This window comes from Drosophila nasuta, chromosome 2R (genome assembly GCF_023558535.2).
Source record: "Drosophila nasuta strain 15112-1781.00 chromosome 2R, ASM2355853v1, whole genome shotgun sequence".
Classification (NCBI taxonomy): domain Eukaryota; kingdom Metazoa; phylum Arthropoda; class Insecta; order Diptera; family Drosophilidae; genus Drosophila; species Drosophila nasuta.
Window position 1 is genome coordinate 32,743,786 of NC_083456.1, and position 19,665 is coordinate 32,763,450.

Consider the following 19,665-nt stretch of genomic DNA (forward strand, 5'->3'; position numbering starts at 1 on the left):
AGCGAAAAGAAAGTATGAAATAATCATTATACAGATACTCTGCATCCCAACGAAACTGGGTTCCTTTGATCAGATCAAATCAGTTATGAGCTGCAATCGAGTTGCAACCACTGTGCATCATTAGCAACATTTTGTCTGGCTGAGATGTAAGCAAGTGTCTGATGGCAACATGTCCAAGTCAATCATTCAATACATCAGAACCTATAGATTATGGAGCAACTGACATACCGTGAGTCTGGGAATTGAGGCTCAGCTCGTAAAGGGAAATGGCTAAATGCTTCCGATCGGTAAACTTTTATGGTTATTTTATTGACTGTTTAGTCATAGCCTCAGTCAACTTGTTAATTATATGAGCAGACTTTCCGAAGAATGTGAGCTGAAAAGTTAGTTAAAAATCTGATTTCAAGTTGAGAAGCTTGAACCCCAAATCAGTTGTGATTTAACCTCCGGAGAAATGAGGTGCGTTTTGTTCTGTATTATTCTGACTCTCTACGTGGGAGTTAGAGGTGATTCTTTTAAGCGGAAGGCATTTGTGAGGCAGCGTGAGTCCAAAGGATAATTATTCCCTGAGTTGAGCTAAAGTGCACTCCTTTTGTAGCGAAATGCTTGTACTTGGTGGATCCGGGACCTTGCCACGGCAAATTCCAAGTCTATGGCTTCGATCCCTTCGCCAACATTTGCAGCTTATTCACATACGGCGGTTGCGGAGGAAATCCGAATCGATTCGGTGATTATTCGCACTGCTCGAGGGATTGTCTTGTGAGGGCGAAGGAAACTGAACCTGACGATTCGTATGGCGAGGAAGTCGAGGAAGAGGAAGAGGAGGAAGAGGAGGATTACGAAGAGGAAGACGAAGATGAAGATAAAGATAAAGGAGACGAGAAAGAAAAAGAAAAAAGAAAAGGAAGATGAAGATAAAGATAAAGACAAAGAGGATCATACCGACGAAAAGAAAGACGACTCGAAAGAAGTCTCAGAGAAGGAAAAAGAAGAGAAAAAAGAAGAAAAAGAAGACGAAGACGAGGATAAGGATGATGACGACCTCGCAAAAGAAAACACAGACGAAAAAAACGAAAAAGAAAAACAAAAGGAAAATGAAGACGAAGACGAAGACAAGGACAAAGGTGATTATACCGACGAGTACAAGGACGACTCGAAAGAAGACCAAAGCAAAATTAGAAATAAACAAAAACCAAAAAAAAAGAGACCAAGCCGAAGATGATGAATTTGACAACAATGACGAATTTGATGATTTTGATTCTAGTAAAGAACAAAACACAAAATTAAGAAATGTTTATAGTAAAGAACTGATGACAAATGATAAAAATATGGAATATGAAAACGACAATCACGTTAACGATCCATCAAAGCGACGTAAAGGGATACAAAATATTGTAGAATTCATTCAACAACATCGAGGCAATGCCAAAAACAATGAAAAAAGCACAGAAAAATAATGAAAAACTTTCTTAAGTATAGTTCGAAGTAAAAAATATACTGTAGAAAATCAAATAACAAAAATAGATAACAAATAATTGTCAACTTTCAATTACTACATTTGCTTAATTCTTTGGTTTAAGCTTTGTTTAAGCACAAAATTAAAACGAACGAAAAAATAAGAAGGAATAAACTTATAGAAAGTGCGGTTTAAAGAAAGTTAAGCTAAAGTAAAAGTTAGAAAAAATATGTATAAAGAATAAATATTAAAGTAGATTAAAGTAATAAATGAATATTTATTAAAATCTTGATAAGCAAAGAACTCGTTTAGTGCGGAAGTTGGTTTTGAGAGCTCACACACCACACCCCCAGCACCAGCCCAGAAATGGCAACAACTACAACAGCAACTACAACAGCAACAACAACAGCAATATGTTGCATAGCTAATGCAGCGGAACTAAACAATTAACGCCCCGAAACTGTATGTGAATTAAGCCAACTTACGGGCATGATCCGCTAGAGAATATTTAGCTATTTCGTATCGCACATTCTAATGACTTTATTATGAGCAATGCACAGGGCAACAGCAATAAGTTTGTTGCCGTTGCTCTGGTTGCTGGTTGCTCTGGTTGTTGCTGCACCCAGCTGGAAATGACGTCAGGGGGTGCGCCCATAGTCAGAGTCAGAGTCAGAGTCAGAGACGTCGTCGGCTTGGAGCCTTTTAAGTGTGCCGTAAACTGAAATGAATACGAGTGTGTACCCGAAGAGAGGGCAGGCCACAAGTTGTATATCAGTTGACTTTGCTGCCTTTGACAATTATTTATGGTAATAAATAGAATCGCGGGCACAACTCGTAAGTTTGCAAGTTGCCACTAAATCTCTGGAGACCCAAACTCAATTCTCAACTCTCAGCACACATAATGCGCCTCTAATTGCCGCACTCTGCCAACGAAATTTCTATAAAAAAAAAAAGTTACGATCAGTTATGCAAATGTTGCGATTGGCAATTACCACTTCAAGTTGGGCATATTGAAACGTCATTGAGTGCAACTGGCAATTTAAAGCGTGCAATTTATAAAGCCAACAGTCGACTCGTCTTACTATCCGTCCGTCTGTCTGTCCGTCTGTCCGTCCGTCTGTCTGTCTGTCCGTTCGTCCAGTTCATTGTCAGCCAAACAAATGGCCAATGTCTCATTAATGCCACACAATGGAGGCTGCCAGCGGCGGCTGCGACGTCCCGCTGCGTCCAAAATATGCAACATTCATCAATCACACTGCAGCCAAGTCGTTCGTCTGTCTTTCGGTCTTCGGTTTGTCCAACTGCTGGCCAGGAATGAGAATGAGTTCACGCGCTGCACTTGAGGTCGAATTGAGCGCCAACTGCGGACTCTAGCTGTGTTTTGCTGTTCGCTGTTCGTTGTTTTGGGTCTCAGATTGATTTGCTTTGGCGCATTTTCAAGTCAATTACACATATTTGTGGCATTTGTGGCACTCGAATGTGAATGCGAACAAGCATGCGGTGGGTCGCCCAAAGCACTCGTAGGTGTTGGCCGTCTGTCTGTTTCGCTATGTTTTGCTATTTGCTATTTGCTATTCCTATTCCTATTCCGTCAGCTAGTCTGTCTGTCTTTATTCTTTTGACTTGACTGTGGTGCATGCCACAACACAACAACAAACTGAGCTGCATGTGTCCGCCCACAACGGCGCTGGTCAAACAGCGCCACAAGTGAGTCACGTTGCCAGTCATGCGAACCATAATTCATGTCCAATGGCAACTGCGGTGCGATGACTGTGTGACATTTACTATAAAGGGGGCCCATCGAAGGGTTAACGTGTCACGCTTATCATCATCAACAGCTGTTCACCTACTCGTAAAAAGCTGCACACGCCCCACCAAAAAGCTGCGCTCGCAACGCCCCAGCAAAGTTGATAAGAAAGCTTTCTGCTGCTCGCGATGCACACAAACAATACAACGCGGCGCATATGTAATGAGAGAGCGCAGAGAGAGAGAGAGAGCAAAGCGAAGAGCGAAGAGAGCGACCAAGTGAGAGTGAGAGTGAGAGTGCGGGTGAGAGAGCGCGCGCGCATTGATAAGCTCGAAGCTCAATGCTCCGCACTCAACACTCAACAAACGTAAAGCACAGATTGAAAAGCAAATAACAACAGCTTAGGTATTAGCTGTAAGATAAAGTGCTAGACTACGAGATACCTTCTAATGCAGTGTATAGTTAAGTTATTTACACATTTTATATAATACTAGAAATAGTTCGTTTAAAGAAGAAAATTATAATTAAGATAGATATCCAGTAATTCACTCTCTATTAAAGTTATTTACTATTTTTGTAATATTAGAAATATTTTGTATTGTCGATGATGTACTTTTATTAAAATTAGTAAAACATAATTAAAGTGGTATCACCACCAGATACCCTGTAATAAGTTACATAGTTGAAGTATTTATTATTTTATACAATACTAGAAATGTTATCCAATTGATTCATGTTCCATTTGATATATATAAATATAAATGGATAGCATACAAATTTAAGAAGTTAACCAAGAGATATTCTCTACAGCAATACGTAGTTAAGTTAGTTAGATAATGCAATGTTTTAATATTTATTAAATTGTTTTGTTCTTTATGCAATTGATTCATGTTGCAGATGATAGAAGTGAATGTAAATTAATAAGTAAGCAACAAAATACATACAGTAATGGTAACCTAATGCAATATTTTAGTATTAAATTTATTTATTACCTTATGGCATACTTAAAATGATTTGTGAAAATAATACTATAGAAGTAAATGTATTGATATTTCGTTCAATTAGCAAATTTTAATGTCTGTCTTAATTTATAGTCACGATAAAGTAAATGAAACGACTTTTGCCTGGATTCCGATGCATTTAGCACGGGTTTATAAATAACATGCGACTATATCATATATACAACGATTTGCAGTGAGGCGGCGATCGGTAGAATTCTTTGGCATGCATCAGCGAGAGATCGACGACGCTCGGCGCCAGATAGTTTTGTATCTTTAAATTGTCAGTGGTGCAACTAAGGCGTGTTCCCTTTGTCACATTCTTTGTCCATGATGACAACTAAGTGAAAAGTTGATACTATTTTTACAACAACGTGTCTCGCACTCTCTCTCTCTCTCTCCGACTCTCTGAGAGTGTCAGTTTTGCACATGAAAATACGTAAACAAAAGCATACTATAGCGTAAATAAACACAAATGAAGCAGACAGCAGCTATTCTCTGTCTGCCACACTCTCTCCCGCCGCTCTCTCTTCTATCTTTGTCATCTCTCGGTGGACGCTCTTTGGCCCGCAGAAGCAAAACAATCAAGTGAAAGCGCTGAGCAAAGCAAAGCAAAGGCAAAGCGTAGCCGAAACTTATTGTTTCGTATTTGTATCTACAACTTTCATTGGCTCCCATCTCGCCTTCGCTTTGCCTTCGCCCAGCAGATACAGATACAAGCGTACTACGAGTACGTTGCACAAGAGCAAAGTGCACGGCGCATGGAGCACGGAGAACGGAGAACGGAGCACGGAGAGCGAGCTGATTGCGTGTGTGTGTGAAATATGTGGCAGAATTTCTTACGGAACTGCTGCTGCTGTGGCTGTGGCTGACATAGGCCGAGGCCCAGAGTCCCATACGAGACTGACAGCGTCGCAGTTACAGTCAGCAGTCAGTATCGAGCTGGAGTCTCGAGCGTAGTCAGTGTCGTCAGTGTCGTCGTCAGTCGGAGACAAAACGCGGGCGTAGCAAATTCATTTCGTAAATGGAAATGTGCTGGAGACGTCAAACGGAGACGCAACGCGAAGGGGAACGGGAACGGCAAAGGGAGACGCAGACGGCGCGCGGCAAGCGAATGAAATGAAATTTATTAAATTAAAAAAGAAGACGTGAATACGTTAACGTTCAACGAACGAACGGAAGTGAAAAGTTACAAGCACGCACACACACAAATACGTATAGCAAATACAACAACAACAACAACAACAACTACTACAAAATAGTTATAAAAATAAATATAGTTAAGAAAAAAAAAAGAAAAGAGTGAACTCAACGCAAAAAAAAAGGTAACTAAACACGAATTGTTCACTTGCAGTCAGAAAATGTATCTGTGAAGTAGCTCCCAGAGTGAATGTGTATGTGTGTGTGTATCTGTGTGTGTGTGTATATGGAAGTACACGCCTTTCGAGTGCAGCACCAGCAGCAGCAGCAGCAGCAGCAGCAGCACTCAGAGCAGAGTCACAAGCGAAAAAAGTGTGAATAACAAACGAGCTATCAAATTGCCTTTGCACAACAACTTTTCTCAAACAATTTTCATCAATTTCCCGGCTCGAATTTAACAAATGGATGAACAAACAGGAAATGCGTCCCAGACAAACTGTCGTCTGGGAAATTGAACCGACTTTCCCATATGTACACACGCTTCATCCATCCGCCCGTCCGTCCGTCTGTCTGTCCGTCTGGCTATTTGCCAACAGCGAAACAGTCACAGACTTACATCCTCTTCTACATCCTCCTCCTTCTTCTCATCATCTTCCTCAAGCGCAGGAGCATTCACTTTGCTCGACGTCGCGAGCGGGTCAATATCCTTTGACCCAATTATGTTGGACACTATAAATTCATAAGCGTGAAGCCAGCCAATTGACATGCTTCTTCTGCTTTGGCTGTGGCTGTGACTGTGGCTGTGGCTTGTTGTGGTTGTCGCTCTTTCTGTTCTGACAGCGTCAATTCGTTTATAATGTGCTTCAATTTCCGTTGCCTTTGTATTTGGCTTTCTTTGCATAGACAAACAGTTGCCTTTCCTCCCGCTCCACTCAGAGTTTTGCATGCAAAAAATGTCACAGTCGGGAGGTGGCAAAGGGAATGGGAAAGGGAAAGGGAAAGAGGTGAAGGCAGTCCTTGGTGGATGGTGGGCGCGGCAGGACACAAGTCACAGTCGCAATCAGAGTCACAGTCACACTTGCTCTCTCTCTCTCTCTCTCTACCTCTCTCTCTCTCAGTTTGTGGAGTAACGCACACTCTCAATGAAACTCGCTCTCTCTCTCTCTCTGCAGTTCTGGCAAACCTTCTCTCGGTTGCCCTAAGGACGTGCCTAACCTACCTTTTGTTGAATCCTGTAGTAGCACAATAAGAGTGCGACTCCTCTGAGTGTGTGTGCGTGTGTGTGTGTGGGGAAGTTGGCGCGTGTGCGTTCAAGAGGGGTGTACGTGAGTAAGGGCGCGTGTGTAAGCAGGTGATTATCTGTTGCAGTCTTGTATTTATCTCATTGAAGCCCAAGTGACAAGCGGACAGACAGACGGACAGACAGACAGACAGACAGACAGACGGACAAGCTGCCTCATGAACAGACAGCATGCTTTCAGTTTTAGGTCCCCATTGAGCGATATCAAATGGCAGCCACCACCCGCTAAACGGTACAATGGGGAGCATTAAGTCATCAAAATTTAATTCACTTCAAGTTCATTGCATTTGCTTGGGAAATTCTAGTTTACACTTATTACATAAATCAAGAAAACGCTGATAAATGTGTAATAAACTTGTGAAAGTCTAATTGCCACTTATTGCATTAACGTTCACATAAAGAATATGATATTAAGGTGCTACATTTAAATTTGAATTCAATAGTGTTCCGGAGTTTCATATAACATATCATGATATATCGAATTAAGTAAACATTTGCTAAGTTACGTTTATTAGAAAAGTATAGCAAATAATCTTTCACTTCTAAAGAATTTAAAGGATATATAACAAATTTCTGCTACTACACTAAATCTGTCACACTTATTGGGAATGTCAACCCTTCAACTCCAGTGCCTACTCTCAATTATTTGGCAGCTTCGGCCCATGGTAGGCGCCAAAGATGCTCACAGATAATTCCGGCGTAGACTCGTAAAAAGCACTTCATCAGCGGCAGACTCAGAGGCACTTCAGCCTCTGCCTCAGCCTCTGCCTCTGCCTCCCACCCACAGGACCTTTTACGCCTGGTCGGGTGTCTTATTGTGTGATTTTTTCTGCTGTTATTCCCTCAGAACGAGAGATAGCAAGCAGGCATTGGAAGCATTGAATGTGTGTGTGTGTGCGGGGATGTCGCTGCAAAAGTCATTAGGGCTAAAAGGCGACCCGAGCTAAAAAGCCACAAAGCCAACGGCGTTTTAATGAAGCACACTTCGCAGTCATAATTCGTTTTGAGCAAAATCAACTCGCCTTTCAAAGGCGATTAAATCACTTTCTAAGAGCTGACATTAATGGTCTCAACGCATTTGCAGACATGGGCAAGGATCAGGAGTTTCTGGAGGCGGCGCGCAACGGCAACATCAGCCACATCGAGAAGGTGCTCTCACAGAAGGGCAAGCGAGCCGGTCCCTTGGCCAGCCTGCGACGCACTGGCGTCAATGTGCAGGACAGTGGAGGATATTCCGCGTTGCATCATGCCTGCCTCAATGGACACGAGGATATTGTGAGACTGCTGCTCGCCCACGAAGCTTCTACGAATCTGCCCGACTCGCGGGGATCTTCTCCGTTGCATCTGGCTGCCTGGGCTGGCGAGACGGACATTGTGCGTCTGCTGCTCACGCAACCTTATCGTCCGGCCAACGCCAATCTGCAGACCATTGAGCAGGAGACGCCGCTGCATTGTGCCGCACAGCATGGACACACGGGAGCTTTGGCTTTGCTGCTCTCGCATGATGCGGATCCCAATATGCGCAACTCTCGTGGAGAGACGCCGCTTGATCTCGCTGCCCAGTACGGACGTCTGCAGGCTGTGCAAATGCTGATTCGTGCGCATCCCGAACTGATCTCGCATCTCAGCACAGCGGCTGTGGAGAGTGCGACGCCTTCGCCGTCGTCGCCATCGTCGCCCAGTCGCCACATCTTTCCGCACACCTGCCTGCATCTGGCCAGTCGCAATGGCCACAAGAATGTGGTCGATGTGCTGCTCGCCGCTGGCGTCTCTGTGAATCTCCTGACGCCCTCGGGCACTGCGCTCCACGAGGCAGCGCTGTGTGGCAAGGAGAATGTTGTACGTACTCTTCTTCGCGCTGGCATCGATCTGTCGGCCACCGACAACGAGGGACGCACAGCTCTGGATATACTACGAGAGTTTCCACCACACGTGACCAAGCACATAATAGCAGTGATTAACAGTACGTATGCGTAATATATACAAACTTAATTCTCTTGAATAGAGGAAGATTAAAAAGATAGCTAGAAGACATTTCAAATTCTTCTATAAAGTAGTTCGTTATATTAAAATAGCTTTAAAATAGATAAAAGTAAAATTGCTCATTCCATATACTACTTCAACATTACGTATACGTAATATGAGTGAATTTAATTGACTACAATAGAGGAAGATTAAGGAGATTGCAAGAAGACTTTTCATATTTGCTTCGTTTATATTGAAATAGCTTTAAAAGAGATAAAAGTGAAATTGCACATTCTATTTAATACATCAACATTACGTATACGTAATATAAAAACTATTAAGTAATGTCATAATAAACAGATAACACGAAATGCAAGTATTTATGAAGAAAAATTTGTTAAATTAGTTGAGAAGTATATCTAAATTGAATTGCATATTCGAAATCCAAAGAAAGTCAACATTGCGTATACGTAACGTTCACATTTTAAAAAGCAATATTTTTATGCAGATTAGTTAAACAATTTCTGCAGCCACTATTCAGATTAATTCACAGCGATTCGTATTCTGACAATAGTATTTAAGCACACCAACGTTGCGTATGAAGTGAACGAAGTAAGCTCATAATGAACAGATAAAAAAATGTTTGTAGAACAACTTTAATTCACATAACAATCAGAGCAATTATAATTCTGAAGAACTACTATCAGAAAACAACACGCACTTGCAAGCGATTATTCCAATAAATTGCTGACACATGTGTCAGATCGGAACTCTGAGCGCTGATTAAACTAGTTGACTTACATACATATGATTTATATGTATATGTAATCTATTGGCACAGCTTTAATGACCACTTTCTGTGGTCACAGTCCAGATGTGTCATTTTATATGACTGTTTGACATTGCGTATACGCAATAATCGCAATGCATAAGCGTTTCACTGCAATTCAATATAAATACATGCAACTCTTCTCTTGATAGATTTTCGTCACCAAATGGAGACAGATGACGGAGACGAAGTCATCTATCGCCAGCACTCAAGCTCGGGGCGTAGCAGCCAGGGCGGCAACCAATCGCAATCGCAGCAACACAATAGCTACAATCACTATCACTTCAACTCCAACAATCACTTGCTGAACCACTCGCACTCGATGCAACAGTCGGGCTACAGCAAGCAGAGACTTAGCGCTGGCAATGGAGCTCACTACAATGGCGGCAAGTCGCTGGACAGCGCACTCCAGCCCGAGGAAAGATTCTATCAGGAACTCAATGCGCACTCGCCGCTGCACATACAAAAGTGAGTTCAGAATGATGTCTTCTATTCACTTTACTAAACTTTTTTGTCTTGCAGTGACATTGGCGGTGGCTACAGCGTGAGTCCTTCGTCCTCGCTGAGCAGCTTCGAGCCAGCCTCTGTGTCGCCACGCTCTCGGTGCTCTACCGGAACAGGAACGGGCAATCAGCCGCTGCAGATGAGCACCTTTGCACCCAGCGGACCTCCTAAGAAGCCGCCACGTCGCAATCTTTCAGTGTCGCCAACGCACGCTGGACCTGGGCAGCAATTTAGCTACAGCTCGCCATCGAGTCAGGGCACAGCGCAGGGTCAGGGACAAGGACAACAGCAGCGACGACGTCCGCCACCCACCGACAGTCCGTATTCGCATCAGAGTCACGGCAGCGTTGGCGGCATGAGCTTCGACGAGACACAGCTGAGGGAGCGACAGCGCAGCGATCGACTCTACGCCAGCGCCAGACAGAGCACGCGATCAGCGGTGACGGGTGGCATGAATCTTAGTTCAAGTAGTGAGTAATCTTTGTACTCTCTCTCTATTCGTATTACTCATTTAAATCCTTTCCTTCCCTTCTCCCTTTAGATGACATGCTGGATCGTCAGTGCAGCAGCTCGGAGCTGAACAGCGAGACGAGCGTGCAGAACTCGAGCGGAGAGTCGCCTGCTCCCACCACCAACTCGATGAAGCGTCCGATTCCAGCGCAGCGCAGCGCCTCGACCAAACTGTCCAAGGAGCTGCTCAAGTCCTGCGAAAATGCCACACTCAAGTCGTATAATCCCAATCGCAAACTCAAACGCAATCGCAACAGCTGGTGAGTAGCGAAGCTTTCAATTCTTTGTTGATCTTCAATTCAATTCTTCTCTCTCCCGCAGCTCTCTCAATGTGGCTGATAAATCAGAGGTCGGCGAGCAGAACTGTGATCCCAAGCAGCAAATCCCGAGCAGTCCCACGCACTACAAGCAACCACCGACCCCGGATCATCCGCCTCCCAGCTCCAGCCAGGCGGAACGCACCATTCACGAGCGCATTCGTCCCCTGAGCCAGGAGTACAAACGTCGCTCGGCGCTGCTGCAGCTGCAAGCGGCGCAGCAGCTGATGATCGAGACGGGCTCGTCGCCATCGAAGCTGCTGCCCACCCTGAGCACGCCAGGCTACGATTACGATGACACGGTGACCGTGGTGCCTCGCTGTCCGGCTCCCTCGTCGGGCTCCTTGAGCTCCAGCATCTCGTGCTCGGATCACAGTCTCTCGCTATCCACGGACTACGTGGAGGAGTTTGTCAGCGATGTGCCTTTCGCTGGTTTATTAAAGGGAGCCACGCAGACGCACAAGGGGCAGGAACAGACGCAGCAGGAGGTGCCTCGTATCATGCGTCCACCCATCGCCACCAAACCTCAGGTGCCGGAACGCAAGTTTGTGAAGCCCCCGACGACGCCGACGCAGCAGAGTGCGGAGATTAAGCTGGAGACGAATGGCAATGCGAATGGTCCGACTAAAGTGGCCAGTGAAAAGTCGCCGGCGAAGTCATCAGCCAGATCTCCATCGAGATCTCCTGGCAAGTCGCCAGCAAAGTCTCCGATTAGCGGACAGTCGATAGCGCGCAACTCGCTGAATCTGCTGAGTCCGTTCAATGCGGAGGAGGCGCGCAAAAAGATCTCCGAGATCATTGAGAACTTTGGCAGCGGCATTCTCACCACCAACATCACGCCCACTCACGACATCGAGCTGGACTTTGAGGATCTCGAGGTGCTTCCCGAGCGTCGCGAGTTGGCCGTCAGACTGCGCAATGCTGGTCTCCTGCACTTGGAGAGGATTCTCTTCGAGAACGGTTACGACAACTACAAGTTTGTGGTAAGTTTTAGGAATTATCATTCTTCAGCTGAGTTTTCACAGAGCTCTTTGCAGCGTAATGTGTTCGAGGAGCCGGACATTCCGTTGCTGCACATTCCGGAACGCGATGCCGCCAAGCTGCTGCGCTTTGTAGGGACTTTGCCGCCGGCGGAGTTTTTGCCTCAGGTGCCCCTGAAAACGCAGCAGGAGAACAAGCAACAAGGCGTGGCCAGCCTGCAGCAATGGCTGCACAGCATCTCTTTACCCGAGTACCTCGAGTTCTTCAAGTGAGTTCCCATCCCAGTAAAATCAATCCTCTAAACTCTCCTAACCATATCTCCTCCTTTAGCAAACATTTGTACAACACCATCGAGAGCGTGTGCGGCGTGTGGGATGTGGAACTGCAGACGGTGCTGGAGATCAACAAGCTGGGCCATCGACGTCGCATCCTGCAATCCCTGGCTTACATTCGCCAGATGCGCGAGTCCAAGTCGCAGAAAACGCCGCTGGCTGAGAACAACGAAACTAACAAGATGACAACGAATGGCAACAAGGAGGCAACTTCAGCTGCACCTGCTTCCAGCTCCGGTAACCATCAAGCACCTACAGCAAACACAAATGCATTGCCGCATCGCAACTCCATCACAGGGTACCGCAAGAATCGGTGAGTTGATGACGAAAATACAAATTCACTTCTATTCATATTAGCCAAACTTTCCTTCCTTCCTTCTTTTGACAAATAATAGGAATTCATGAATTTACGAATTATATTTACACAAAATTCCATCAGTGAACTACATTAGAGGTCTTCCTCAAATCCATTAAAGATCTTCCACTATAATGTTGGTTTAGTGGTTTAGTTTATTTTCTGTATTATCTTATTTAATGAACCCGATTGCCTAGTCCTTATACCTTTGTCGAGTTAATGCGAAATTTCGCAATGAGATGCAGGCAAATGACAGTAGATTGACCAATTTAGTAACCACCCTAATGTTCTCTTTTAAACAGCCCTGCTCCTCCTCCTCCCTTGGCTGCGGTACAAAAAGCGGCAACTGCCCCGCTGCAGATACGTGCTCCCTCGGAGCTGCTGCTGGGATTGCCGGCCAGCATGCGCTCCACTCAGTGGCGCCACTCGGCGCAAACTCTCCTCAACGAGAACATCAAATACGAGGTTCAGGTGAGTCTTAGTAGCAATAATTCCATTTGAACACACTTAAATACTCCTCAACTTGACAGTACCTCGGCTCAACGGTTGTGAAAGAACTGCGTGGCACCGAGTCCACCAAGAAGTCCATACAGAAGCTGAAGGCCTGCTCCGGCGAGGGACAAGAAGAGATTGCCAAGCAGGGCGCGCCACTTACCTTGGCTATTTGCCACCGCGGCGTGGAGTTTATCGATGTGGCAAGCAAGGTTAGTTGCAACAAAACAGCAATCAACAAATTCCCAACTTAAACTCTTCCTGATTACAGCGCATTATTTGCGAGCACGAAATACAGAACATCAATTGTGCCTGCCAGGACTCCGAGGATCTGCGGCACTTTGCCTACATCACCAAGGAGCTGGACATGCACTATTGCCACGTGTTCCTGGTGCCTAGTACGGTAAGCGAAGAGAAGTTTACTCTCTTTAAAGAGACCTCATCATTGTTATACCCGCTACCCATAGGGTAGAAGGGTATTATAACTTTGTGCCGACAGGAAATGTATGTAACAGGTAGAAGGAGGCATCTCCGACCCTATAAAGTATATATATTCTTGATCAGCGTCAACAGCCGAGACGATCTAGCCATGTCCGTCTGTCCGTCTGTGTGTCTGTCCGTCTGTCAGTATGAACACCTAGATCTCAGAGGCCACGAGAGATAGAGCTTTAATTTTTTTTCGACAGCATTTGTTATGTTTGCACGCAGATCAAGTTTGTTTCAAATTTTTGCCACGCCCACTTTCGCCCCCGCAAATCATAAAAATCGAGTAACAAGCGTAATTTTAAAGCTAGAGTTGCGAATTTTGGTATATATAATAATAACTATAGTAGTTATGATTCCTGAGAATTTGGTTGCGATCAGATAAAAATTGTTGAAATTATTAAAGAAATTACTTTTGTATGGGCAAAAACGCCTACTTACTAGGGCTCTTAGTTGCTTTGTTCGACAATCTGATACATTGTGCCACATACCGACATACCACATATACCATTTGGTATATTTTTAGTATTTTTGGTATATTTTGAGAATAATAACGCAAAATATATTGCTTTCTTACTTGTTTTACTTTAGGACTTGGCCAGCGAGATCATCCTCACTTTGGGTCAGGCCTTTGAGGTGGCCTATCAACTGGCATTGAGGGATGGCATTGCCACAACCCCCGCGCTTCTCCTCGACAACGGCATGCTTCAGGGCGAATTCTGCGGCGCTGGCGGTGGCAGCAAATAGAGCCACGAGCTGGCCACCGCCGAGGCCCAACAACAACAGAAACAACAGCAACAATTGCTGGCCAGCCAGACTTTGGCCAACAGATCGATTGCTAGGAGTCGCAGTCACAGTCGGAGTCGCAGTCTGTGCGCCAAACTCTTTTGCTTGACCAACTATGGAGCGCTGTTCAAGCTCTAGTCGGAGCAGCTTCTAATGATAATCCTTGTATCCTAGTCTCCTAGTCTCCTTGCGCATTTGACTTTTATACAGAGTTTTTATTATTTATTTGTAACGATCAAAACGAACAAAGACTTTTAAAGGCACAATTTTTTAAATGACGTGAACTTCCAGTCAATCATGAATCATCAATCATCAATCATTTGAAGCGCAAATAATGCATTTAATCTTCGCAATTGCATTTAATTATACTTGATAATATTGTATGAATGTTTTAGACAATTTTAGCTATATCCGACTAACTATCGAATCGAAAGAAATTTATTAAAAATATTGACAAATTACGAGTATGGGCATATTGGCATATAAACAATTTTATTGATGTTGACGAATCGGAAATTAATAATTGCTGCGTTTGGAAAGCAATGGAAAATTCATATCGATATATCGAATAAATATTTATATATAATATATATATGTATACTATTAATGAGAATATTACAAATTGGCTATATACAAGCGAGAAGTGAACGAAGGAAGCACAATTATTCAACGTGTTGTTATATAATTTTAAATAAATCAAACATACATTTAACACAAAAATCTACAAAATATATATATCTATGTAAATCGAATGCTAAACTCTAATCAAAGTAAAATACAACGCAAGCGAAAGTTATAAGCAAATTGTGCTTACAAAATAAACTATCAATAATTCGTAAAATTAATTGAAACGAGGCATCTTCTAGAAAAGTTTTCAAATGTTTTAAGCTAGTCCCTTAGTTGTTTTTTCTTGGTAATTAATTTGAGGCAAAGCCTTGTTGTTGTTTGTCATTTGTTTTAACTGATAATTATTGGATTAACTTATCATAATTTATTTCAATTCTCGACATTTTCTATCGATGTGTGCAAATGCTTTAAATGTTAGCCTGCTTTATGGTACAAGAAATGTTCATAATAAGAAGTACCTATCCATAAGAAGAAGAACAACAAATAAATTGACTAATAATACTATGTAATTGTGCATTCTCTGCAAAGTTTGTTATTCGCATAAACTATATCTATACACAAACCCCAAACATACGATAAATATATATAACATTTACCCAGACAGGCTAGCGCATAACTAATGAAATTTAATAGCAAACTATGCATAAATAAATATAGCAAAATCGAACAAAAACCCCAACAACAACATAAATACAAATGAATGAAAAAAATATATAAAAAATAAACATGTTTACCGAAAAAATTAAAAACCAAAAAAGAAAAATAAAACCTAAATGGAAACCTGTAAACCTGATTTGTCTTCGTCAAATTGCATAAACAAGTTTATCAAAAATATACTACAACCAAATAAATGAAAAAACAATTTAAATAAACTTTAAACACACACAACTAACAAGAAGAAGAAGAAGGAGGAGGAGAAGAAGAACAAATACGATTACTATTACTAAATAAATGCATAAATAAATTCAAGTTGTCTGTAATTAAATGTCTCGCTATCTCTATCTCTTTGACACTCGCTACGAGTATCTTCTGCTCCATCTGCAACTCTGCAACTCTAATATGCCACAGACCGGGGTCAGTGCTGCAGTTAAACGCCTCATGTCAATTAGGCCGCACTTTCCCACAGGCCTCTGCCATAACTTGCAACGTTCCATCTGCAGCTCCATCTGCAACTCGGACTCCGAGTCGAGTACAGAACGCAGATCATTTACACAAATTGACCGCAAGCCGGTTTTTTTTCTCTCTTGGAGTGCGTCTTGTTGGTTTTTATAAGGCTAAATGCGTTAAGCATTTGATCATACGAATATTAATTGGCAAACACCAAAGCGCAGAGCTCCAGGCCTCGCAACTCGAGGCCTCGTTGGACTCTCGCTAATGTTGCCAGCAATAAGTTGCGGCGTGCGTCAAATGTTGCCAAGCGACAACACGATAGCGCAATAGTTGGCAACGCGACTGCGAATGGGAATGGGAATGGGGAATGTGGAAGAGTGAGAGGGATGGATGGATGGACATGCGAGAGATGTCTGGTTGTTTGATGCGAGCAGCCAGAATGACGACGAGTGTGTGTGATGCTGCCGCCTCTTGCGTTTCGTTTAACGGTTTAAATTATTTCTGTGCAACTCGCTAGCGTGCACACAGCTTATCACAATTTCATTATTACAAGTACTATTATTATTATTACGCTTTCCTATGCTATAAATTCAGACAGAGAGAGAGACAGAGACGGAGATAGCGCACTTGTAATTGAAATTGCGTGACTTTATTCTTTGATTTCGCATTGCCGAATAACGAAAGCCAATTGCCAATTGTCTGAGGGAAGCTCACTCGAAAGCTTTCACAGCTGTCAATGTTACACACATATTTCTGTGTATACACATTTCGACACACACCGACACACGCACACATGTATCGCACGAAACTTTCGGCGAGCTTTCGCTTTAACTGCCAGCAACACACAAACAAACAAGCGACGCTGTCGTCGATGCTGTGCCCCTGTTACGAGAGTGAGCAAGCAGCGCAATGTTTGCCCAGCCCTTGTGAAAACGAGCAAAAATACGAGCACAAATAAATGTGTATCCATAATTGAGCGAGACAGCAAGCATTCGCTGTCCTGCTCTTCACGTGTATCGAAAGCTATTGCCGTCAGCGTCGCCGCCGCCCTCCCCCCTTGCTGCGTGTGCTGCGCGCCTGCTGGAAATTGTACCAAAAATCGCCGTTCGTCAATAAAATCGCGCATCTGGCGAGTCGCCGAAACGCTAGCGATTCCCCCAATCTCTCTGTGCAACTCACTCGCTCTGCTCAAGGGGGAAGTGCTTTATTCACAATATCGTTATAGCACATGGCATTTGTATATTTGTATCGTATTTGTATAGCTAATATCCCAATATTCTTTCCCTGCAAAAGTTAATGCAGTGGTCCTCATCGTAGAATCGATTGCGATTCCCACCACAATTCGAGTGCACAAATATCTCACAGCGATTATGCCTGGGGTGGAAATACCACAGCTCCGTGTGACCTTTGCAATGACCGTACTCTGGCTTGGCATTGCAGATGCCTGCAAATACGGTTTGACCTTAAAGTGGAAGAACATATTCTGCGTAGAGTTTTAAGACTCACGTGCTCTTAGCATTAAGTTGATTGCGTATTCCTTTTCATTCGACCGAACGCATATCAGAGACAACGCCCATATGCACAATACTATACCCAAGAGCCGTTTCATTTCGAACTGAATTTAGGAACTGCGTATTTTCCGCTTCGACAGTTTTCTTATATAGCGTGAAATTAGAGGTAATGGAAATGTGTTTCCTAATCAGCAAATCAACTCATTAGAACACTTACAACTTTCGCTTTTAGTTATAAAAAAAAAACTTTAAAGTTTGTAGAGGTAATTACTTCTATATTTACTAAAGAATACCATTTGACTTTAAAGTGTCAATGAACCATCTGAATATATTTTTCGGAATTAAGCAATCTTTTCGCAACTATGTTTGTATATCTTATCATCACTATTTTGATTATATATGTATTTACAAAAGATTACAAATTTATCTATCTTTAAAGTGTCAATGAACCATCTGAAAATCTTTTTCGGAATTAAGCAATCTTTGCATAAAACTATGTTTAATATCTCATCATTACTATTTCGATTATTCTATTTACATAAGATTGCAAATTTATCTATCTTTGAAGTGTGAATGAACCATCTGAAAATCTTTTTCGAAATTAAGCAATCTTTCGCTTTGCATAGAACTATGTTTGTAATATATATCTTATCATTACTATTTTGATTATATATTTACAAAAGATTTCAAATTTATCTATCTTTAAAGTGACAATGAACCAACTGAATAACTTTTTCGAAATTAAACAATCTTTCTCCTTATCTAAAACTATATCTTTAATCTTTTATATCTTATAAGTTTTTAGTATCATTACTATTTTAATTATACTTTTTTCTTTAATTGTTCCATTGCCGACGAAACGCAAAAGTCCTCGCACTCTTCTTTGGAGAAGAAGCGATTGGTGTTGCCCCCACAGTTGGAATAGACAAAAGTACTGCACTGTTTCTTATATATGTCATAATACCACATTTTGCGGTGACCTCCGCACTTCCCATACTTGGCTCTCTTCAGACACACAGCTAGAGAAGTAAATCAGTTAATACGCTTATCCATAACATATCCTAACTAATTCACCTTTTCGTACAATATCCCAGCGCTGGGAAACATCCGGAACATCGTCCTGAGCAATGATTAAGCAAGGAAAGCTGATCAACAGGATAACCAGAAGCAAAGCAAACAAGCGTGACATTCTTAGAGAAGTTATTGTTATAGAAAGAAAGAATTAAACTGAATAAATTCGCAATTGCAACTTGAATTTATAGCAAGTTTAATATTCATTCAGTACTATTTTGAGTCAATCCCCCGTTGCTGACAACTGTTTTTAAAAGAGATTCTGATAGAGAAAACAATTGTTGGCCACAAAACACCTACGATTAATGAGCGATGTTTAATGAGTCTGGCCATTGCTCAATCTGTAATCACAAGACAAAATTACGAGTATATTCGTTTTTTTTTCATTATTTGTATTCACAGTCGACCGGTTGAGCAGTTAGTTAGTTAGCAAGTCAGCAAGCGAATTCAATTAAATTTCTCAATAAATTACAAGTGCAAAAACGCATGCACTCGAAGAAAAGCAAATATAATAAATGGAAATAGATGAAATGCGTAAATTTAGTGAGATGTTTTACATTATTTGTACATTTTAGAAATGGTAAATTAGATTTATAAAATAAAATGAATTTGTGAGTGATCCAATTTATCTCAGTGCATTGACTTGACTTCGAGTTCAGTTCAGTGCTGTGCTGTGCTGCATACTTAGATGCATGAAGAGTGCAAGCTGTGTGAACTGGTCCGCTGTGTAAACCGGTACTTAGTACACAACGAAACGGACGGAACGGGGAGTATTACGCAATCTCTCTCAGGCGCACATCACACACGCATACCATCGCATTACACATACGCCGAGTGGGACATACATAGAGACATGTCTCTCGCATTTTTCATCTCTCGCAACGAAATCGAAAACGCAACGAAAACATCGGAAAATCGAAATTCTAGATCAAGGCCAATCCAAACACACTCGCACACACTCACTTCAATGTTTATCAAAGTGCAAACACACGCAACATGCGTAAAAAATAAATAAACTGAAACTTGTTTGCCATTTGGAGGAGGATGCTTGGCCAAGTCGATTGCTTGACTGTCTGGCCAGACGCCAGCGAAAACTGGGCCAAAAGGAAGCACTGTCAATTGCATTGAATAAATTGCAATCTAAATCAATT

The 19,665-nt window shown here is 42.6% G+C and overlaps 3 protein-coding genes across 3 annotated transcripts; 2 read left to right on the forward strand and 1 right to left on the reverse strand.

Moving 5' to 3' along the window:
* The first annotated feature begins 418 nt into the window (after nucleotides 1-418).
* LOC132786715 (kunitz-type serine protease inhibitor mulgin-4-like) lies at nucleotides 419-1,348 on the forward strand. The gene is made up of 2 exons (XM_060793334.1): nucleotides 419-542; nucleotides 599-1,348. Exons 1-2 carry the CDS (start codon nucleotides 455-457, stop codon nucleotides 910-912), a joined length of 402 nt encoding a protein of 133 aa, XP_060649317.1. The 5' UTR covers nucleotides 419-454; the 3' UTR covers nucleotides 913-1,348.
* A 3,727-nt stretch (nucleotides 1,349-5,075) lies between these two features.
* Nucleotides 5,076-15,792, forward strand: LOC132787813 (ankyrin repeat and sterile alpha motif domain-containing protein 1B). The gene is made up of 12 exons (XM_060795122.1): nucleotides 5,076-5,526; nucleotides 7,726-8,604; nucleotides 9,588-9,903; nucleotides 9,958-10,409; nucleotides 10,481-10,709; nucleotides 10,771-11,749; nucleotides 11,804-12,015; nucleotides 12,078-12,392; nucleotides 12,737-12,905; nucleotides 12,965-13,138; nucleotides 13,198-13,329; nucleotides 14,001-15,792. The coding sequence occupies exons 2-12, from the start codon at nucleotides 7,728-7,730 to the stop codon at nucleotides 14,154-14,156; spliced, it is 4,011 nt and encodes a 1,336-aa protein (XP_060651105.1). The 5' UTR covers nucleotides 5,076-5,526; nucleotides 7,726-7,727; the 3' UTR covers nucleotides 14,157-15,792.
* Nucleotides 15,793-18,174: 2,382 nt separating this feature from the next.
* On the reverse strand, nucleotides 18,175-18,672 carry LOC132786454 (protease inhibitor carrapatin-like). Its single transcript, XM_060792985.1, has 2 exons — nucleotides 18,518-18,672; nucleotides 18,175-18,462 (listed from the first exon to the last, which is right to left on the reverse strand). Exons 1-2 carry the CDS (start codon nucleotides 18,630-18,632, stop codon nucleotides 18,266-18,268), a joined length of 312 nt encoding a protein of 103 aa, XP_060648968.1. The 5' UTR covers nucleotides 18,633-18,672; the 3' UTR covers nucleotides 18,175-18,265.
* Nucleotides 18,673-19,665: the final 993 nt, after the last annotated feature.